At 38.0% G+C, this 21,012-nt stretch overlaps 1 protein-coding gene across 4 annotated transcripts in view; it reads left to right on the forward strand.

The window, feature by feature from the left end:
- FER (FER tyrosine kinase) overlaps window positions 1-21,012 on the forward strand; it is a 201,410-nt gene that overhangs the window by 105,968 nt on the left and 74,430 nt on the right. For all 4 annotated transcript variants that reach the window (XM_082337550.1, XM_082337551.1, XM_082337552.1 and 1 more), the window contains 2 exons: window positions 17,696-17,752; window positions 20,779-20,894. In XM_082337550.1, the coding sequence (XP_082193676.1) occupies window positions 17,696-17,752; window positions 20,779-20,894 (173 nt within the window). The remainder of the gene's footprint in view (window positions 1-17,695; window positions 17,753-20,778; window positions 20,895-21,012) is intronic.

Below are 21,012 nucleotides of genomic sequence, written 5' to 3' on the forward strand. Positions count from 1 at the left end.
AAGGAATACATCTTCCATAATCGTGGCCTGTACTTCTCAAGGCATTGCATCCTAATGAGAAAAGGGAAAAAGGAGAGTAATTTTCTCTTTGTGTTAACAAAGTACTAAACCAAATTTATGTATAATTTCAGGTATCTTGACTACTTTTAAAATTTGGAGGATCTTTTTCAAAAAATCTTTTAAAAATGTGTTGTAATAACAGAGGCACATGGGGCTACCTGAAAAAAGAGTAACAAAGATTGTTTTATATCCGGTGATCAAAGTTTTCTGTAGCTTTTTTCTAAAGGCCATGGCACTAAAAATCTGCTCTAATGAATGTTTCTGGTTCAGTCTTGTCTTTAAGGTGTTTCTTTCCATGATCAGTTTTAGAATAAAATTGGAAGATAACACTCCTAAAGGGTCTAAGCATTAGCTTATGCTTAAACGTAGAAAAAAGTGTATTTTATTAAGTATATGAATTCCATTTTAGCAAACAAAGTGTCATTTTTTAGCAATCTCTTAAAGAAAAATCTGTGTCCTAGAAGTATTAAATGGGCACCTCAGCTGCATGTGCATTCCTGGTTTCTGTACATTCATATAAAAAATTAGAGAGTGTCATATTGCTATGTGGGGTGCAAATTGAGCTAAAGAAATTATCTCAAACACAGCTGAAACAGTAGGAAGTAGGAAAAAGAACGAAAATTCATGAAGCAGGAGATGGAAGTAAGCCATTACTAAAAAATAAAAAAGCAGTTGTTAGGAGGGAAGAAAAAAGTATTAAATGGAAGATTTCAGAGGAATGGGTTTTTGACAAAAACTGATAACTAGAATAAACTACTTCAATTAAAGTATCCTTCAGCAAAGATTATTAGGATTTACCAGATTTTATTGCTAACATTTTGTATATACATGTGAAAATCAAAGGATTGACTGTGTTCTGTAGTATTCTGGGTGTAAGTCACACCTTTATGGAACACTCATAAAAACTGGGGCTTTGCACTGTGGCTTTTCAGTGTCTTTATCAGAAGCTTTGTAGTCAGATGTTAACATAGCAGAATAATAAAATTCTATTACAGTTGAGTAGGATTGCAGTAGTAAATTGCTTTTCTGCTGAAGTAACGTCCTGATTTTTTTATGGATTCTGACTGCTTCCCCAGATTTGGAATTCCAATATTCTGTAATAATTATTTTTTATAAAATTGTGAGTTACAAACTTTGCGTAGGCCTCTAATTACATTCTTCTTGTTTTTACGAGTGCAGTCAGTGTGACTTTAATACAAATAATGTTTTGAGTTTACGATATTTTCATAGGATGTGGCTGACAAGTATGAAACCTTACTTGAACGTAGACTCTCATGGGTCAAAAAACACATCACAGATCAAGAGTAAGAATCAGGGTCTGTGCTCTTGAATACCTTTGTAGAATTATAGTTACGCACAATGAGGTACTGTGAAGTAGCTTGTGATTGCCTCCAAGTATTTTAGCCTCCACCAGTTTAAGTGGAACAAAACGTTAAAAAGGAGTGAAATGTTGTAAACAGGAACCAAGGAGAGTGGACCTCTATTGGCTCTCAGTCAAAGAAAGTCAAAGCCTCTATTGGCTACAAGTCAAAGTTACTGTAAATTTTAAAATAGTCATGAGATTGACTGTCACTGTTTCTACAATGATACTGCAGCAGAAATTCATAGAGCATTTTTCCTCTCTCTAAGGAAAATAAAGTAATTGGTGTGCTGTCTTTGTATTTGTTTTACCACAGGTTAATAATAGCATATGGTCTACGCACACATTGTCCACATTGTGCAACTTATTCTGGGAGAAAAAATAGACATTATTCCTTAGAGTTTTGAGACAACTTTTTATTGAGGCTGAAAAGAATGGCCAAGAAATGTTTTGCATTCTAATGATGAAGAGGTGATTAATATGGACAGATTCTTTCTAGAAATCAGCTGAAGACACACGTGGTATGCAAGCTAGGCTTTTTGCTTTTGTTTTCCTTTTATGACGTGACCAGAAGGCACTAGAAAAACACAGGATTGTTGGCAAAGGTGGTAGTAAGGAATATAACATGGGTTTTGATTCCGTTTTGTTTTTTCGGGCTGTTTGTCATTAAGTGTTTGCCTTTCTGATCTATTCTTTTTTGGTGACCAATGCCTTCATCTTTGTATGTGGCATTGTGTAGGTACTTAAACTTACTAAAAGAAAAGAAGTCTAAATTTAGCTACAAATTTTAAATGCAGATTTATGGTTGGGGGGGTTTTGTTGTTGTTAATCAGGAATGTAATTTTATAAGTTTTATCAATAAGTAAATATTTATGTGGAAATAGCTTACCACATGTGTAACATCAAAATCTGCTAGATGCTTAAGCAATGTGGTGGTGTTGTGGTTCTACCTGGGCAGAGGAAGAGTGCTGAACAGTTGTTTTTCTGGCCATTAGAGCTGTTAAAATTGTTTCTTATAGTAAATTAGAGCTTAGGTTGACGTTAAAATTGAACTATTTTGGTATTAAATGCTTACTACCTCCTTACATGAGTGTAGATTAATTTGTGTGGAGCTTCATGTGATTGCAGCAAATCACGCGTCTGCTGTAAGTAGGTGGCTCCTTTGGAATTTGTAGTGGTTTACGTATGTGTATCTTCAGATTATCTCAGAAGCACCTGAGGTTTCCACCAGTATATATTGGAAAAATAAGAGAATGATAGTTACATGGCTTGCAAACTAAAAATGCTGGATATAACTTGGACCAGCAATTCCAGTATCCGTATCACAAACAGAATATGTTATTCAGAGCAAGTACATTTCCTCTCAGGAAGATCACCCTAACATAAAAAGATCCTGCAGTGCTTTGGAGCCAGCATGTGTGTTCATATGGAATGGTAGGATGGTGCATGTGTTTCACGGATTCCCATGAAAGTCCTTTCCAATGAACTTGTGTGGAAGGTGATGGCATTATAGCAGACTTTTTTTTGCTGTGGATTTCCTGGATAGGAGAGAATAAGAGAATAGATATCTGTTCCTTCTGTAGATGCAGGCTTTAGTGTCTACGTCTTCTATGGAGTTGCTGGCAAATATATACTACTGCCCTTTAGCATGTCATTGTCTTCTTCAGATGCAAATTGTCTTCTCTGTTCACGTACATGGAAGGAAACCTCATGAATATGTTGTTTTCACTGGTGTAAGTGTGTATGTGTGGCTGTGTGTAGAAGGGCAGTGAACTTAAGACTTCTCTGTTTTAAGCATCATGAAAAATCTTACTGTTGAATTAGATTTCATATACAGGCCACCAAGAATAAACACTTCTAAAGCTTACTAATAAAATAAACGTTATGGTGATGAAAATATATTTAGCAGTGTATGTGAAGATTAAAAGGTGTTTTCTCTATGTGTACCATATAAGTCTATTTGCTTCCATAATGGGAAGCCTAATATTAAGCTTTAAGTGTAGATATTGAGTGAAAGTCGGTCAAGTTGAAGCTGAGTGTTAAAGTAAAGGAGCATGTCTTGTTATTAACCACTCCAGACATGGAACAGTCTTGTGTAAATGTGGAAAACATTGTAAAGAGAATTGATTGTGTATTGACATGTCACAGCAGTGATTTTGTATTCATTTTTAACGGTCCGTTTAGTTTTGGGTTTCATTTTCCAACAAGACTTTAAAGAACAGGTTGATTCCTGTGTATGTTTGTGTGCATATATGTTTTATTTATTTTATTAAGAAAAGATAGTTGGACAATACAAACTGAAGGATAGACTTTATAGTTAAAGAATAGCAGTTTAAGGGTGTGAGTTACACATCAACCTCTAGTGCATATTGTTTTTTGGAATAGGACAGGTCATTTTTGGTAGAAGATTCCCTTGAGTTGGATTCCTACCTACAACAGAGGCAGGCTCTTTTCAGTGGTGCCCAGTGACAAGACCAGAGGCAATGGGCACAAACTGCGAGGGTGACTGAGCACTATCACAGATTGCCCAGAGAGGTTGTGGAGTTTCCCAGCTTGAAGATACTCAAAAGCCATCTGGACGTGCTCCTGGGCACCTGGCTCTAGACAGCCCTGCTTGAACAGGGGGGTTGGACCAGATGGCCTTCAGAGGTCCTTGCAGACCTCAACCATTCTGTGATTCTGTGAAGTCACATTGAAGGACTAGATCCCTGTGAGGGTGAGGTGCTTGTGAATGTTAAAACACTGCTTTCAGTGGATTTCTTTTGTACAAATGAACAAAGTGAAAAGGGATGATTCTTTCTAAGTTAAGAATGTTTTATAGAATGACCAGCAGAAAAACTTACAGGCTTACAGTACTGTTCAAGTAACAAAAACAATGTAAAGAAGTTCAGTGGTAGACATAGATGTTTTGCCCGTATCTCACTGTGTTCAGATTTTAAATTAAAAAGCATGAATAGTAAATTTGTTTGCTTAATTATAGGCCTGTTTGTTCAAAAGGAGTTCTGACACATTGAGGAGGACACTGCATAATTAATTCTCAGACTTCTGAGTTTTAGAAAAAGATACAAAAGATACAGTAAGATGCAACAAAGAGTAGATTGCCAAAGACCACATAGGAAAATTTTGTCAAGCTAAAGTCATTAATACAGGAGAAAAAATATATTTGCTGAACACAGCATTCAGAAGAGTTCATGAGTGATAATAGAAGCTGCTAATATTTAGCGGAGCCACTTGGTGTGTCTGTACCACTTCCCTTTGTGTGTCCTTCATTGACTGGCTTTTTTTCTGCTGCCAGAGACTTCCCAGCACTTTTGCTATTCCGAATAATGAGTTAGTGCTATGTGAGAAGCTAGCAATATCTTGTTAAAGAACAATGTGTATCTGATGTGAAAAACTTAATGCAACATGCTTCATTTAAACTATTGACATTTGTGTAATGTTGTATGACTTCTGATTCAAAGCCATCACGTGTTGCACTTGGAATGCAGGCGGAGCTTGCTGATACTCACACTGAAAAAATCTCATAAATTAAGGCTGCAGTTTCATGTTGTAGCTGAGTCAAGTGAACAGGTTGCTGATGCCAAAAAGGTGTGTGTGTGTGGAAGGGGTGGGCATTCTCACTCCCTTTTCCTTTCTGTGTGGCTTTGCCTTTTTCCTGTTCTTTCCCAATGACAAATTAAGCTAATATAACAGTTTATTTGAAATTTTGCCAGGTTAATTCTGTTCCATTTCAGTGGTTTTAACATGTTACCTGAAGATTATGAAAGCCAATGCAAGATGAGCAGATGTGGCTAGGAAGGGATAGGATGAAGGATCTTAGGCTTTTGTTTTAAACAAAATAGTAATTTGGTGGAAGCTCTAATGTGGAACTGGAGCTCTGTGAAAGTTATTGCATACTAACCACTGTAATTTAGAAATTATTTTGGAAGGACTATTGTATGTATAAGGGAACAGTGTTGCAGAGAGTATACCTTAGTGTGTGGATGTTGCCAAATAATAAGTTAAATGTTTTATCTCCTGGGGAAAAGAAACCATCTAACTGGAAACAGCTGGATGTTTTGAAGTTAAGTCAGAATGGAACTAAGTATGTGGCTAAGTACCTTACATAGTTCAAGGAGATTTTCTTGGACATTTTTATATACATCTGTAGTCCTCCAACCCCAGCTGTATATACTTCTTCATGCACATGGGTGGAAATAAAAATGTGTTTGTGCATATGTGAAAATATTTTAGCCTATTTTAACAATTTGAGTGTATTTATGCATGCATGCATAATATGACTGTGCTTTTGCATTCGTCTCTCTTTAAATCATACAGAAAGTTTAAATGAAAAACTACATTATCACACAGTTTTGTTTGCCTTTGAGCGTACAGAAGACTCTCACCATTTTGGAGGGCATATCTGATAAAGGGCAGATAATTTCTCTGTTTGCATATATTTGGTTAACAGGTGATTCAGAGTACTTTGGTTTGGGAGCTGAATTTACTATATTAAATAGAGAGGAATGCTGTAAGTTTCCTTGATGTGTTTGAAAGATAATGGTTTTGACACAACCTTGACTTTCCTTTTCCTGTGCTTAAGGATTTCACATTCTATGTCTTGTTCCTTCTCAGGGTTTTTTTCTCCTTTATTTTTCTTTATTTCCTGTATTTTTCCTGAAAGATCCTCAGCATCTTTCTAGTCCTTTGATGAATAGGAGAATGTCAACTTAGGGAAATACTGCACATCCTTCAAAAAAACAGTGAAGACAACTGGTTTTGTATGTTGACTTTTGCAGTCATTTTGTCTATTGATCTTCAAGAAAGAATGCTCAAAGAAAAGTTGTGCAGTTAATCTGAGGTTACTTCTGCAGTTTATATGCTGCATAGTAGCTTTTGCAAATCTCAATTCTATCCTCTTGGTTTATGGCCATTTAGAATTTGGTTTAGCAGAAAGGTTGAACTTCACGGTGGTTTTTTTATGGAACAATAACAAGTCAGATGAAATAGTACTTTTTGCAAGGAGGTAAACCTATCTGCACTATTATTCTGTTTTACAGCTCACATTGAGTTTCATCAGTGTGGCTTAATACAGTGCTGATAATAATGCAAAACAGCTTCTATAACAATTTTTACAGCTCATGAATCTTTATTCTGAAACAGTTTGAAAGAAGTTGTCAGTGGGGTTTTTCAAAACACCTCTTGTAAAGCTCACTTGTTCTTATGAAAAATCTTTTCCACTAGCTACCTTTATTTCTGTACTTAATCTGAAGGACTTGAAACCCATAGTTTATGATCCATGAAATTGATATGCACATTAGATCTAGTGGCATAGGTGGTGTCAAAAATGGTACTTCTCTAAGAGATAATTTCTCATTTCCACATTGATAGGCCCTATCCACATGTACACAACTGTTACTCACTTTTTTTCCCTCTTGTTCATCAAGTTCCGATAAGTGATATTTGAATACTCATGTGATGAAAAAATTATCTGCGATTATGATTTTCTCAGCCATGAGAAAGAATCTTACTTTAATTATCCTTAATACTGAAAATGAAAGATTGACTTTCCATTTTTGTTGTTGTGGAAAAATTCCTCTTAGTTGCAGTAGTTCATACGATTGATATTTACTATTTCAGTTGGAAGAAGGAGAGCAAATACTACTTTCCAAAATATTTTTTGGAATGCATTTTTTCTGCTTACAACATGAAGAAACAGGCATAATGCATGTTTATGTACCATACTCATGAGATGCTGGCAATATTCCTCTGTTTCATGGGGTTTTTTAGAGGAATGTTAATGAAGAATTTACTGAGGTGGGAGAAAGAGGAGGGATATTTAGGCTTTTGGTAAATTCCCCATGCTGTGTTCAGATAGATTCTTAGGCTGGGAAGTCTCATGTTTTCAGTTCTCTTAAAACAATGTTTTGCTTTTGGTTGAGTTATCTTGGTGTTCCCTAAATCAACTAAAGTTTCAAATTTCTACAGGTTTTTAGCCTTTTTTGCTTTGGTTACATCTACTGTTAAGATGAAAGGCAGTGGTAGAATTTGCTATAGGTCCTGCCTTCCTTAGTATGATGGCATCTAGGTTTGTGATTTTGATGTGGTCTGAACTAGTTACAGTAAAAAGTGTGACAGAGAACACAAGATAAGTAAATAGCAGTGATGGTAACGTAGAAGTCTTATTTATTCATACTGTGATGGAACCTGATCAGGATTTGCTCAGTCTTCCTCTTTTACAAATCTTGCTTTGGAGTCTGGGTAAGAATCGTGGGTTTGTTTGATGATACTCTGAATACAGGCACAGGTGGCATTTTCTTTTTATCCCTTTTTGTCTTTCCTATTAGAAATGGTAAGATTTTTAAAACCAAGTGTTTAAGCTGAGGCTCATAAATTCATATCTAATTCCCAAAATGTCTGGTTTTAAAATGTTTAGTATCTAATTGCCTTACTGCTGGTTGTTAATTTGAAAAAGCACCATTTTAGACTTCTTCATGATTGAAATTGTTACTGGAAATTATAGAAAAATAATGCTAGGGGAATTTGAACACTAAGTATTCGTTCTGGGTTATGTTTTGCATTTTATTGAAAGCTGTTATAATTTACTGCAACTAATTTATAAGCCTTCTTCCCAGCGTAATAATTTGTGATTTCTTTCATGTGGTTTCTGCTAATGAAGGGAGATAGGCAGGAGGAAAACTGCACCTCAGACTTGAGCTTACGTGTTTTGAAGAAATTTAGGGTAACACTGGTAACATTTCAGTCTCATAGCTTAGAATAAGAAAAATGAGATTGCCTCTGGTACAGTGACCATCTGCTGTTCATAGTGTGGCCTCAGTGGCCTTGCACACAACTCCAATACCTGCATCTCCACTGGAGAAAGGACCCATGCACAACTGATTGCCTGCTGATTACTCAGTGCTTGAAACTTAACATGATCCAGGGACCTGTGAAACTTACTAACATATTCTCATATCCAGAATACTTTATTTTACAAATGAAAAGAAACATTTCTGATTATTTTTGAAGTATTCTTTTTCACAACTGAAGGATTTATTTCTTTAATTACTGGTTTGTTTGGTGGGGTTTTTTGTGAGTTACAGTTAACTCTTGAAATAAGTCTCCTCTTTGAAAATGCTTGTCTTTGTTGAAAACACACAAGGATCCTGGATAGCCTCAGGAAGTCTGGAAAGGTACTCACTACCAAGCTGTTGTTTATATAAACCCTCAATATGGTGACTGTTAGCTAGTACTTGAGTATTGGGGAAGGGTAGCAGTGTCAAGGCTGACCAAGTTCTACACTGTGTGAATTGCCTAGTTGACAACTTATTTCTCAGTATTTGGCCAACCGTTGATCTAGTAGTATCTCCAAAAGTTAGATACAGTGATAGGACTCCAAACATGTTATTAGTAAACAGCTAGCTCAGTAAGGGCCCTGAGAGCATCCCCACTCCTGGCCGGGGCTCAGGACCAATGTATGATAATGCAGCTGAGGGCTGCTCCTTCCAGCCCTCAGCTGGAGGCTTCACCCCCTTCGGATGAAATTCCAGGCAGGGCCAAACCCTGTCCCATGGGAGCCGCTTCCAGCTGAGGCTCTACTGCTCAGCCCGACCCGAGCCCCAGCTCCTGCTGCCTCGCAGCCCTGCCTGTGCCTGGCCACACACCCCGTTCATCTGGTCCTGGACCCTGACCCCCCGCTGGCTTCTGGACTGACCCCAGCACTGCCTTGTCACTATGAACCTGCCCACCGGTCATGGGGCTGTGTCTGATGCTGGTTCCCATCCCTGGCCTTCACCCTGACCCCAACCCACAGGCTGACTTCCCAGCTTGACTCCGGACCTGCTGTATCACCACAGACTTGGCTGATCTGAACTTGGGGCTGTCCCCCCAGCCTGCCCTGCTCCCTCGCTGAGGGCAGTGTGGTGGGTCCTGGCTGGTGAGCCTCAGCTCTGCTGGCCACGGGTCCCCCACAGCTGCTCAGCCCCAGGAAGCAGCCAGCCCTCACTACACACTGTCACTCTGGCTGCTTAGTAACTAACGAGGAAGAATAAGCAGGGAACGGTAACACCATTGAACAAAAAATAGGTGGGAGGAGGTGACTTCAGAAGACAGTAATGCCTTTCCCAGCCAGGAAACAAGGAACCCCTTTGCCTGCTGTGGAAACAATCATGTACTAAACGGAGCGGTCTCAGTCGGGTTCTTGCTCATCTTTCCCTTTCCTCCCAAGAAGTGTCCACCTTGAGGCGGTTCCTTCCTGTCCTTTAGTTATCTTGTCATTTCCCTGGTATTTTTCCATAGAGAATCTCAAAAGCATGCTTTTGCCAAGTAGCTCTTCATGTTTGATAAAGGGTTATCTCCCAAGAGGCACTGAAGGTCTATCTATCTGAGCTGAGCCAAGTCAGTTACTGTGCTTGGCTAAGAAGTATGGCATTCAAGTAATTCAGTTTCCCCTCCGGGGGGAAACCAGAGGACATAAATGAAGTAGAATATGGTAAAGTTTTTGGGTTTCTTAAGTAATCCTGTTTGGAAATAAGATATATCATTAAGATAACAAATAAGTGTGCTCAAGTGCTGATTTCTGTAACTGGATTTGTCCAAAGTGCTTTTATATTCTGTGGTCCAAGATTAACAATACACAAATCTGAACAAGCATGAGGTAAAGAGAGATTTATAGTGGTGTTACAAGAAGAGGGCAACATCATAAGCAAGTTCCTTCTGGGAGGAATAGTAATGGCATTAATAGTCTCAAGAGTTCTGTCCTCCTCTCTCATTCAGATTAGCTTATGATTAGGTACAGAAATGTGGTGGATTTGCTCTATTTAATTTAGAAGCAACTCTCTTGAAATGGAAATTTCTGTGACTCGGACTGGTGGGCATTACAGTGTCTGTTTATCTATACCTACACTAAAGATTATTTTTTATTTCCCATTTTGCTGTCACATTTCTTTTGTAACTTGCATTATCTTTCGCACGCATGATTAATCTGTAGAATAATAGCATTTGTCAACTGGAGAAATACTTACTATTCACAATCAGAATTAAGCACTTAAGAGAAGATCATGAAGTTTGTGATCAGACAGAGAAAACTTTCGTTTATGATATGCTAATATGCATCCATTTCTTTGTGTGCTTAATTGATTTATTTAATTATTGGCAGTTATCCAAAAATATTGAATGGTGACATATTCAACTCAGTGCAATTTGAACAGAATTAGTGAGACAACATACTTGCAGTAGAAACAGTCTTGTCCTTGTTACTGTCCACCTTGCAGTGCTGTTCATATCATAGTTTATTAATTTAAGGTGATTCTCTGAACCAATGACACTTTGTTTTGAAACAGTATTTAAGTGGATATCTAACACCTTGCAAATTAGAAAATTGGGTTTGTTTCTTTTTTAATGCCAGAATTGTACACTGGTATGATGTAGATGACAGCATCTCTTAGATTCTTTCTTACCATCTGCTGAAGAAATTGCTTTGTTGCGGTTTAACAGGGGTTGTATCATAGAATCATAGAATCGTCAAGGTTGGAAAAGACCCTTAAGATCATTGAGTCCAACCGTTGACCTATCACTGCCAAGTCCATCTATACCATGTCCTCGAGCACCACATCTACCGTTCTTTAAATACCTCCAGGGATGGAGACTCAACCACTTCCCTGGGCAGCCTCTTCCAATGCTTGACCACCCTTTTGGTGAAGAAGTTTTTCCTAATATCTAACCTAAACCTCCCCTGGTGCAGCTTGAGGCCATTTCCTCTTGTCCTGTCACTCGTTACTTGGGAGAAGAGACCGACCCCCACCTCGCTACAACCTCCTTTCAGGTAGTTGTAGAGAGCAATAAGGTCTCCCCTCAGCCTCCTCTTCTCCAGACTAAACAGCCCTAGTTCCCTCAGCCGCTCCTGGTAAGACTTGTGCTCTAGACCCTTCACCAGCTTCCTTGCCCTTCTCTGGACACGCTCCAGCACCTCGATGTCCTTCTTGTAGTGAGGGGCCCAAAACTGAACACAGTATTGGAGGTGCGGCCTCACCAGTGCCGAGTACAGGGGCACTATCACCTCCCTGGTCCTGCTGGTCACACTGTTCTTGATACAGGCCAGGATGCCATTGGCCCTCTGGGCCACTTGGGCACACTGCTGGCTCATGTTCAGGCGGCTGTCAACCAACACCCCCAGGTCCTTTTCTGCCAGGCAGCTCTCCAGCCACTCCTCCCCCAGCCTGTAGCGTTGCATGGGGTTGTTGTGACCCAAGTGCAGGACCCGGCACTGAGCCTTGTTGAATCTCATGCAGTTGGCCCCGGCCCAATGATCCAGCCTGTCCAGGTCCCTCTGCAGGGCCTTCCTATCCTCCAGCAGATCGACACTCCCACCCAGCTTGGTGTCATCTGCAAACTTACTGAGGGTGCACTCGATCCCCTCATCCAGATCATCAATGATCACTCAATGGTATCACTCCACAAGTGCCTTAAGATACTGGATAAAACTGTAATGCATGTGATGCTCTGGCCTTTTTTAACTTAGTATTTCTACTTGAAATGTTTTCTTCAACTTAACTAGTGTGGTGGGACAGAGGGGCCATCTGCAGCTTCAGAGTTGAATTCACAGATGGTCTTAGTGACCATAGTTGGAAGTGCTTCACTACCATCACAGAATACAAAGCACTGGGTTAGGCTTCCAGCTTCTCTTCTCAGTGCATGAGGAGTCACGTACCCTAGGAGTAAATTACAATCTTAGAAGAAAATTACAGGCTTAGCTAGTGCTAGGGCTTAGGCACTTCTCTCTGCGTAGCGTTTACAGTGTTAAATGTGTCCTGCAGCACCTGAACTTTTTCTCCTCTTTCCAAAAGTAATCTCAAGTGAATTAGTTTACTTTTCAAATAGAGGAATATGATGTAGTATGAAGCCTGCCATCTTTTTATCCAGAAGCTCAATGATAACACTCACACGAAGAGAAGGCTATATAAGGGGCAGGAGGGGAAGGAGGGGGGGAGAGTTGTATTTTGATACTTCCTAGTGGGAAAAAATTACTGTTTTCATAGTCCTTAAGGCTTTCACTAAATCCGAGAGAGAAACTAGGAGGGAGGAGCATAACGGAAAAGTTTATGGGTGAGGGGAGAGAAATTAGATAGATAGAAGTTCTGGGTTACAGTTCCTGTTCTGTTAATTGTGTTACAGTATATATCGTCTGCTAATCTCACGTGGATTGTCTGGCAAATATTTCTGGTGTCAGAATACATTGTAAATACACAAGTTAAAAGACTAAAGGCATGATGAGAAGTGCAATCAAAAAGAGTGCAATATGCCAAGGGTTGCATCATTTTCTTTAGCTGTCTGCTTTTGAGGTCCATGCAGGTGGTGCCTTATGAGTAGTGAAAGAACAGTTCTGAAGAGATTCTAGCTCAAAGCAGAAAGGATTGTTGGAGCAGCACCTGCCTCCTTTTCAGTCTGCTGGCTCAGCCACATAGCCACAGGAGTGACCCATATGATGAGGCTCCTAAATTTAAGATGTAGTTTGTATACCTTCAAAAGTAATTAAAGATTTCCATTCATAGAAAGCTCTCATAAGCAGCGAACTCTCAATTTATGTACCAATGAGATGAATATTCACTTCCTGATACCTTGTGAAACTGATACTAGCAGGGCAGCACAATTTGTATATGCTCATTAATAAAGATTTCTTTTCTAAACCAACAACAAGAATCAGTAACAAAGCAGATCAAACTTTGAATAATCATTTGACTGTGAAAAACCTGGCAGAACCATGATAATGTAATGAATGGGTTACACTGAAATGTAATAATAAATGACTGAAAGTTTTCATAAGAAGAAAAGTACAGGTAGTGATTAATATACTGATACAGTAATAACAAATCCTTCAGCAGATCATTTGATTCCAGTTTATGGTGCCATTTTCTTTAATTAGTCCTCTAAAGGATTATGTATCAGATTTTTCCGTCATAAACAAGCCTCTGAAATGCCATGTTGTCAATATTTTCAAGAAGTCATTCACTGAAGTACTGAATCCTTGGAATTAAGTGGTAAAAAATTCATTAAATTTTAATTCTATAACTTTTTGGCTTTTACAGTACTTATTTCAATGTTAAAAACCATTAATGTTAATAACTCCAAGTAGTCATTTTTGTGGGGTTTTTCTTCAGAGCTTTCTTTGCAAATTGTTTTCTTAAACTTGAGTTTTACTAGGAAAGTGTGAAATTTGATGGCACTTTCTATCTGTTTGTAGTGTAACAGCTTCTGAATGAGGTATCCAATCAGCAGAAAATATCTGGAAGATCTTCAGTGAACTGAACATTTACGATTTTTAGCAAAATCAAAAGGAGGAGATGAAGAAAATACGTTGCTTATGATGTCTGATCAGTGAGGCAGTAGTTTTAATCAAGAATCTTGTCTATAGTAGAAAAATCAGTTGATAGCTATTGAGAATTTCCTTGCAAGTGTCCCAATGCCCGACCCAGGGAAGAGGAATGGCAAAGTGTGGATCCTATCACACAGCATGGTGTGGCACAAGAATTCATGTGATGGGGCTGACAGGATTTGCATGCTGGAAGTTTGAGTGAATAGAAGCATTCAGAGTCTCCAGAATGAGCACTGAGCACAGCTTGCAGGAGCAACGGTCTGTGTGATTTTGTGACATTATACACAAGAAAAAAAAGCATAGAAATCTCAATAGCAGTGATCCCCCCCATTTTTTGTTTCTCTGCTGAATTCAATCAGTCAAAAAATGTGGAGGATAGTAATGAGTAGCCACCTTCTCAGCAAGGTGCACTGTGCAGCATAATTCTTCTGTACTCCTTTCATTCTTTCAGTTACCCAGAACATCTGTGGATTACCTACTGAATGGTTTTCTCCTTGCAAAAAGAGGGAGACATAAGTCAGTACAAACCTCTGCCTTCCTTAGGAGTTGACAGTGGACTTTACTGGTTGTGTAGGTCAAAGGAAATAGTGCTGATTCACAGTGCTGCCTGTGGGTAATGTTTTGTTAAAGATTTAGCCCCCATCTGAAAGGGAAGAAGAATTTTCACAGTTTGAAAAAAAAATATATATTTCACCTTATTTATAAGATGATCTCAAGCTTTATCTTACAAAAAGGTCCTTCATGAAGCTCTGTACTCAGGTTGTACTCAGTGTTCTGTCCTAGTGACCTTCAGTTCAGCCATAGCAGGGGATAGATAGATAGACAGACAGACAGATAGATAGATGATTTTTAAAATGGCTTTCTTACCTAAGGAGTCAAGATTTCCTTTTTTGGTTATCTGTCTCACTGATAACTAAAAAAATAATAATTATACATTCTACGTTTTCTTTTAAATTTGAAGCCGTGTTAAAGGCAATAATGACTATTGCAATACCTTCTGTTAGGATTCAGTCTTTGGCAGAAAACTTTTTTTATGTAATACCTGGTTCCTGGCAGATAACATGGCTTGACCTACCATATCACAGGCAAGTTGCTCTTATAACAAGAGAGCAAATTCCCTGCACAACATCCTTGTTGCTAAATCGGAGAGAGATGTGTTTGATGGATGGACTATTTGATGGATGAGGAATAGGCTGGATGGCTGCATCCAAAGCATTATAGTCAAGGGCTCAGTGTCCAAATGGAGATCAATAACAAATGGTGTCCTTCAGGGGTCCATATTGGGGCTGGTAGCGTTCAATATCATTATTAATGACATAGACAGTGGGATTGAGTGCACCTTCAGCAAGTTTGCAGATGACACCAAGCTGAATAGTGTAGCTGATACACCAGAGGGAAGGTATGCCATCTAGAGGGACCTTGATAGGCTTGAGGAGTGGGCCCATGTGAACCTCATGAAGGTCAACAAGGCCAAGTGCAAGGTCCTGCACATGGGTTGGGGCAATGTCCAGTATCAAGAAGGACTGGGAGATGAATGGATTGAGAGCAGCCCTGTGGAGAAGGACTTGGGGATCGTGATAGATGAAAAGCTGGACATGAGCCGGCAATGCACTCTCGCAGTCCAGAAAGCCAATCGTATCCTGGACTGCATCAAAAGAAATGTGGCCAGCAGGTTGAGGGAGGTGATTCTGCCCCTCTACTCTGCTCTGGTGAGACCTCACCTGGAGTACTGCGTCCAGCTGTGGAGTCCTCAGTACAAGAAAGACAAAGGGAAACATTTTTAAATTGAAGTAGAGTGGGTTTAGATTGGATACAAGGAAGAAAGTTTTTGCAGTGTGAGTGGTGATACACTGGAACAGGTTGCCCAGAGAAGTTGTGGATGTCCCATTACTGGAAATGTTCCAGGTCAAGTTGGATGGGGCTTTGAGCAACCTGATCTAGTGAAAGATCTTCCTGTCCATGGCAGGGGGGTTGGACTAGATGATCTTTAAAGGTCCCTTCCAACCCAAACCATTCTGTGATTCTATGGGCTATTTACATACAGAAGGTTTTTCTCTGTCTTTGAATCACAGGCACATCTAGGTTGGAAGGGTATTCTTGAGATTCTCTCATCCAGCCCCCCTACTCAGGCAGGTTCAACTACTGTGGGTTTCCCAGGACTGTGTTCAGTTGAGTTTGGAATGTGTCCTCAGATGAAGACTCCGAAATCTCTCTGGGTAACCTGTTCTGGTGTTTGACCACCCTCACACTAAAAACTTGTTTCCTCATGTTCAGAATTAAATTCCTATTTTCTAATTTGTGCCCATTGCTTCTTGTCCTGAGCACCACTGAGAAGAGTCTGGCTCCCTTTTCTTCATCCCGTGCCATCAGATATTTATACACATTGGAAAGATCCCATTTTGTACCAGGAAGTGCTGTTATGATCCCAGTAAGAAAGGCACTCAGAGTCTGTAAGGTATCATTTAAAATAGTATCTATTAGAGCTAACACTATAAAGAGAGAATGTAAGGTATCATTTAAAATAGTATCTATTAGAGCTAACACTATAAAGAGAGAATAGTATAGACAACCTTGCATCCCTTTAGACGGTGGGAGCCCCCGGTGGTGTAGCATTGAATGGGCCACTGATCCACATGCAGCATGCTGGGTAGTCCCTGCCTGTAGCAGAGATTCTCACATTTTGGTCATTCGAGCTATAATAGGACTTTCTTACAAGGAAACAGCTCTGTTCATTATTTCTACCAGCAAAGAGAAAGGACATCCACATGAGAACTTCTTGGAGTAGGTAAAGGCAAGGTCAGGCAGGTGGCATAATTGCTGGTACCCACTGGGAGTTGCCTGCAGGCTCTGTTGCAATGTGCTGGCTGAGTTCATTCTGCAGCCAAGGGGGTTGTGCAGCACAGCACAGGCCTGGGCTCACTCCAGTTAGCTGTTGTGTGGATCACTAACACTTTGACGTACAACAGTCTTCCGGTCAGGGTCGCTACAGGTCCTCCATGGTCCAGAAAACCTGGTAATCTTGATATATTAGGTGTACTTCAAAGCCAGCATGTTCAGCTTGGTTTTCTGTGAGCTTTAATGAGAAATGATTTAATGAGTTGGCATACGCTTGTTTAGGTATTTGCCTTTTTCATTAGTAATAAAGAATGCTTAGGACATGAGGAGCAGTAACAGTGTTTGTGAGGCGATAAGTAGATGAGGTGCTAACAGAGGCATAAAATGGAAAACCAGTAAATATGGGTTAGAATTAAAATATCCTACCTTAACATTTTAGCTAAGTATTTATTAAATATGTCTGTGTAGCAAGAAGTTTATAATTGTTTTTGATAACGCCTTTAGGCTGTTGCAGAGTATTTGCAGTGTTGGTCATCAGCACTGAACAGATAATTTAACTGGCACTTGTTATGTTGTCTTTTCAAGTAGTTGCCTGTAATATTTCAAACTACCACAGAATACGTAAGAGATGCAAATATGTGTCTTCCTAATAAGTAGAAAATGAGTTCTTTTTCATGTATACCAAGAAGAACATGTTTTTTTGATCTAGCAATAAGTTATTTTGTATACTAAAATGAAGTTTTCGTATCTGATTTTGACTCAGGTAATTATTAAAAACAGGGCGCTAGATATCATTTTCAGACCTTGTGTGAAAATTTGCATAGTGCTCTATCTGCATACCTACTGTCATGTTGTAGGCTTAATCTTCTGATAGAAATTTGCTATACGGTATATTTCAATATTTTATTGTATAGCGAGTTTTTCTAAACTCTGTTTTATAAACACTTAGATTTATAACTTCCTGGCATGCTTTTGATTGAGCGGTCTGAATGTAATGTTTCTTTAGCTCCATTTCTACTGATATGTATCTTATAGAAACTATATCTTACATATTTACACAAAGTGAAAATTCTTTCCTTTTCTTTCCATAGGATAAGAAGTGGGTTCTCAATCATGAAGATGTCACACTGGGAGAATTACTGGGCAAAGTAAGTAATCAAGTGAGCTAAATAACCTTTAAATAAGTATATATTAATCATTAAGTCTATACATTTCCTATTTGCCTTATCTTTTAAATTACTGTACTATGCAATTTTTATATCAATTCTTCTACTTTAATACACAAGACAACATTATGCTTTAAACAAATGTAAATCACATTTACTGGTAAATGATACAATGTATGTGCTGAAAGTCTTTAACTAGCATACATATTTTTCTCTTTTGGAAGGCTTTTAAGCTAACTAGATTCCGATAAAGCACAATGTGGCTGTTGTACATTGTGTAGTCTTACAAAATATGTTGTTGCAAAGTATAAATAAAAACATATAAATAGATTTATGTTTATGTATTTATGTATAAAAATTATGTATTTATGTATAAAATTTGCTATAGTAAGATTATTAAATCAGTATTTGTTAAAACAAATGTTTGTTGCTTTTGCATGATTTGTTGAATGTTGGGTAACTTCACAATGGCATATGTATTAAATTAATTTTTGTATAGTGTAGTTTATATCACAAATTCTGCTTAGGAGCTATAACTCTTTATAATCAGGTAAGCCCCGTGCCTCACTTACATTTTTAGCACCTTTACACCTACATAGACAGTTGTGAGTGCCACTCTGGACACAATGTTCCAGAAGATTTTCCAAAATCTGAAAAAATAAGCTGAAATGAGGAGGAAACAAATGAAAGCAATAGTTGTCTTCTTACTATGGTACACACTAAAAGAATTTCTAAACTGTCCGAGAAAGGGGGGAATTAAATACTGTCAGAAAATTCTGCTACCCAGGATAAAATCTCTTTGGCAGCATAACATGATAAAAGTATTATCTGACAGTAGACAGAGCTGTGTCTGCATAAAATGCAGGTACTGTGACAGCTTCACATTCTTAAACAAAGTAGTATCAAGAGAAAAATAAAGATGTTTCAGGCATTAAAAAAGCTTTGTCTTGCTAAAAAATAAATATGAATTAGTCTTGATGAGTAAAGACAGTTAAAGCAATCTGAATATTGGTTAATTTAGTAAACTGAATTTACATGTCCATTGCATGTTTTTGGTACAAAGCATTTTTAAGATTCAATAAAGGTAAGTTAGTGCTTAAAAGTGATTATAGATGGGTATGTTCTTTAAAAAAAACAGAACAAAACTTTCTTGGAACACAGTATAAATCTTTTATGCATCTATCTCTGAAAAGATATAGTCAAACTAGAAAAGATAATGACAGGACCATCAGCATCCGTATGAGAAAATGGTAAATAAACTACAACCGTTCACCATGGAAGTGAGAAATCTGAGGGTCTATAAAATCTTGAGTGGCCTGGAAAAGATGAGGAGGAAAATCATGAAAGCTTAATGCATAAGAGGAAGCAAACTTTAGAAAAAACAAAGATTTTCCTTCACCTCAGGAGTGAATGGTCTGTTTATTTACTCAGTATTAATTCTATAATACCCCACAAAATGAAAGTTATATGAAAGGAACATGTTATATAAAAAATCATATCTGTATAATGATAATTAAATATTTTAAAGAAAAAAAGCATTTTCAATACTTAAGTAGCCCTTAAGGTGGGTTCAGCTTTCACTGTTAAACACTTCTGACCAGAAGGCTAGAGGAAAAGTGTGTTGGGAGTGACTCAGGTTCTTACCTTCGGGCACCTCATGCCATTTTTGACATCAGAAGTAGTGTCCTGGCCTCTAGAAGTGCTGTTTTAGAAGGGCAGATTGCTGTCATAGATCCTGTGCGTTGCTTGTCAGCTGTATCTTACTTATGCTAGGATATATAAAATACCGGAAACCTGTGTTTAGGCCTAAATTTCTTTCCTTGTTACTAGCAGTGCATTACTATTTTCCATCTGTGAGTTTCTTTTTTTTTTTCCTTTTCTGTCTTTTTCCTTTGGTAATACAGTATTCAAATGCATGATGCAAAGAAATCTTCATCACTCAGGAAAGAAAGGAAAACATTTTCAGTAGAGTTTTGGTGTTTGTTGGAGTCACATGCAGCCCCAGATACCAGGAAACAGAAGTGGAATCTTGAGGAAAATTATGTTGTGGAAAGATACAGATTTAAAATTGAGTTGTATTTATTCTTTGGGAAATACAAAACTTAACTAAAAGTATGAGATCTTCAGTTTTGTTTTGTTTTTTTTCTTCTCTTGGGTTTTTTCATTGATACCAGTGTTTTGTTATATACCCTGCAATTTCCTTCTTCCTTCAATTTGTGTCCTAATTAATTTTCCTTTTGTTTTTATTTAAGTAAAAAATATATCTGATGGAAATTATTCTGTGGTCTTTATTATTTCAGTTTTCTTCCATGAAAGCTAAAAAAAATAAAAAACTTACCCTGGGGGTATGTTGTTGAAGACCTGAAAAATCTGATTATAAAAGGACATACTTTCTAAAGTCTTGTCCAAATGTGAGGCCTTACATACTTGCCTTTAAACAGCAGTGCTGAGCTTAGCTTTTAAAAAAATTGTGGATCATGTAACTTTTTCAGAGCAGACATGACAATATATTTTTTGTAGTGGTTTTAATTTACAATCAAAATTAATATACAGTGTTTTAATTTTTCTTTCTTGTATATGTGAGAATGTTTATGTTATTTTGATGTGTTTTGTCCTAGTTTCACAGATCATCTTTTGGTCTCCTACAGACTGCAAGTTAAAAACTATTGATAAAATACAATAGTGTGAAAATGAAAGAGTGCAGGAATAAGATTAAGGAAAAAGAGTACTACTGTCAGTACTGACTATGAGAAAATTAAACAATTAATGTATTTTTTTCTCTTTCCAGCAAGGTCAAAGTAGAACTCATACGCTGTGTCCATATAATAGATGTACTATGTCTATGTGAACTGCATTGTATTAGGGGCAGATACTGGAAAAAAAACTCGTTTGGCTTCATAAAGACATTTCAGAGTTCCATTCCAGTTACATTAGCTGACTGTATTATTTTTCTAGAGATTCATGAAGATTTTGTTTACTTAGAATTATTTTTTTTCCCCTGATTTCAGGGTAATTTTGGTGAGGTGTATAAGGGAACATTGAAGGATAAAACTCCTGTTGCTGTAAAAACTTGTAAAGAAGATCTTCCTCAGGAACTGAAAATAAAATTTCTGTCAGAAGCCAGGTAGGTTTTCTAAATTTAATTGAAATATAATTGTTGTGGGGTTTTTTTCAAGTTTTATTACTAGATGGATTTACGAAATCTGACCTTCAGAAAAATTCAAAGAAGCAGTAGTCAAACT

Source organism: Platalea leucorodia (genome assembly GCF_965183815.1).
Source record: "Platalea leucorodia genome assembly, chromosome: Z".
Taxonomy (NCBI): Eukaryota; Metazoa; Chordata; class Aves; order Pelecaniformes; family Threskiornithidae; genus Platalea; species Platalea leucorodia.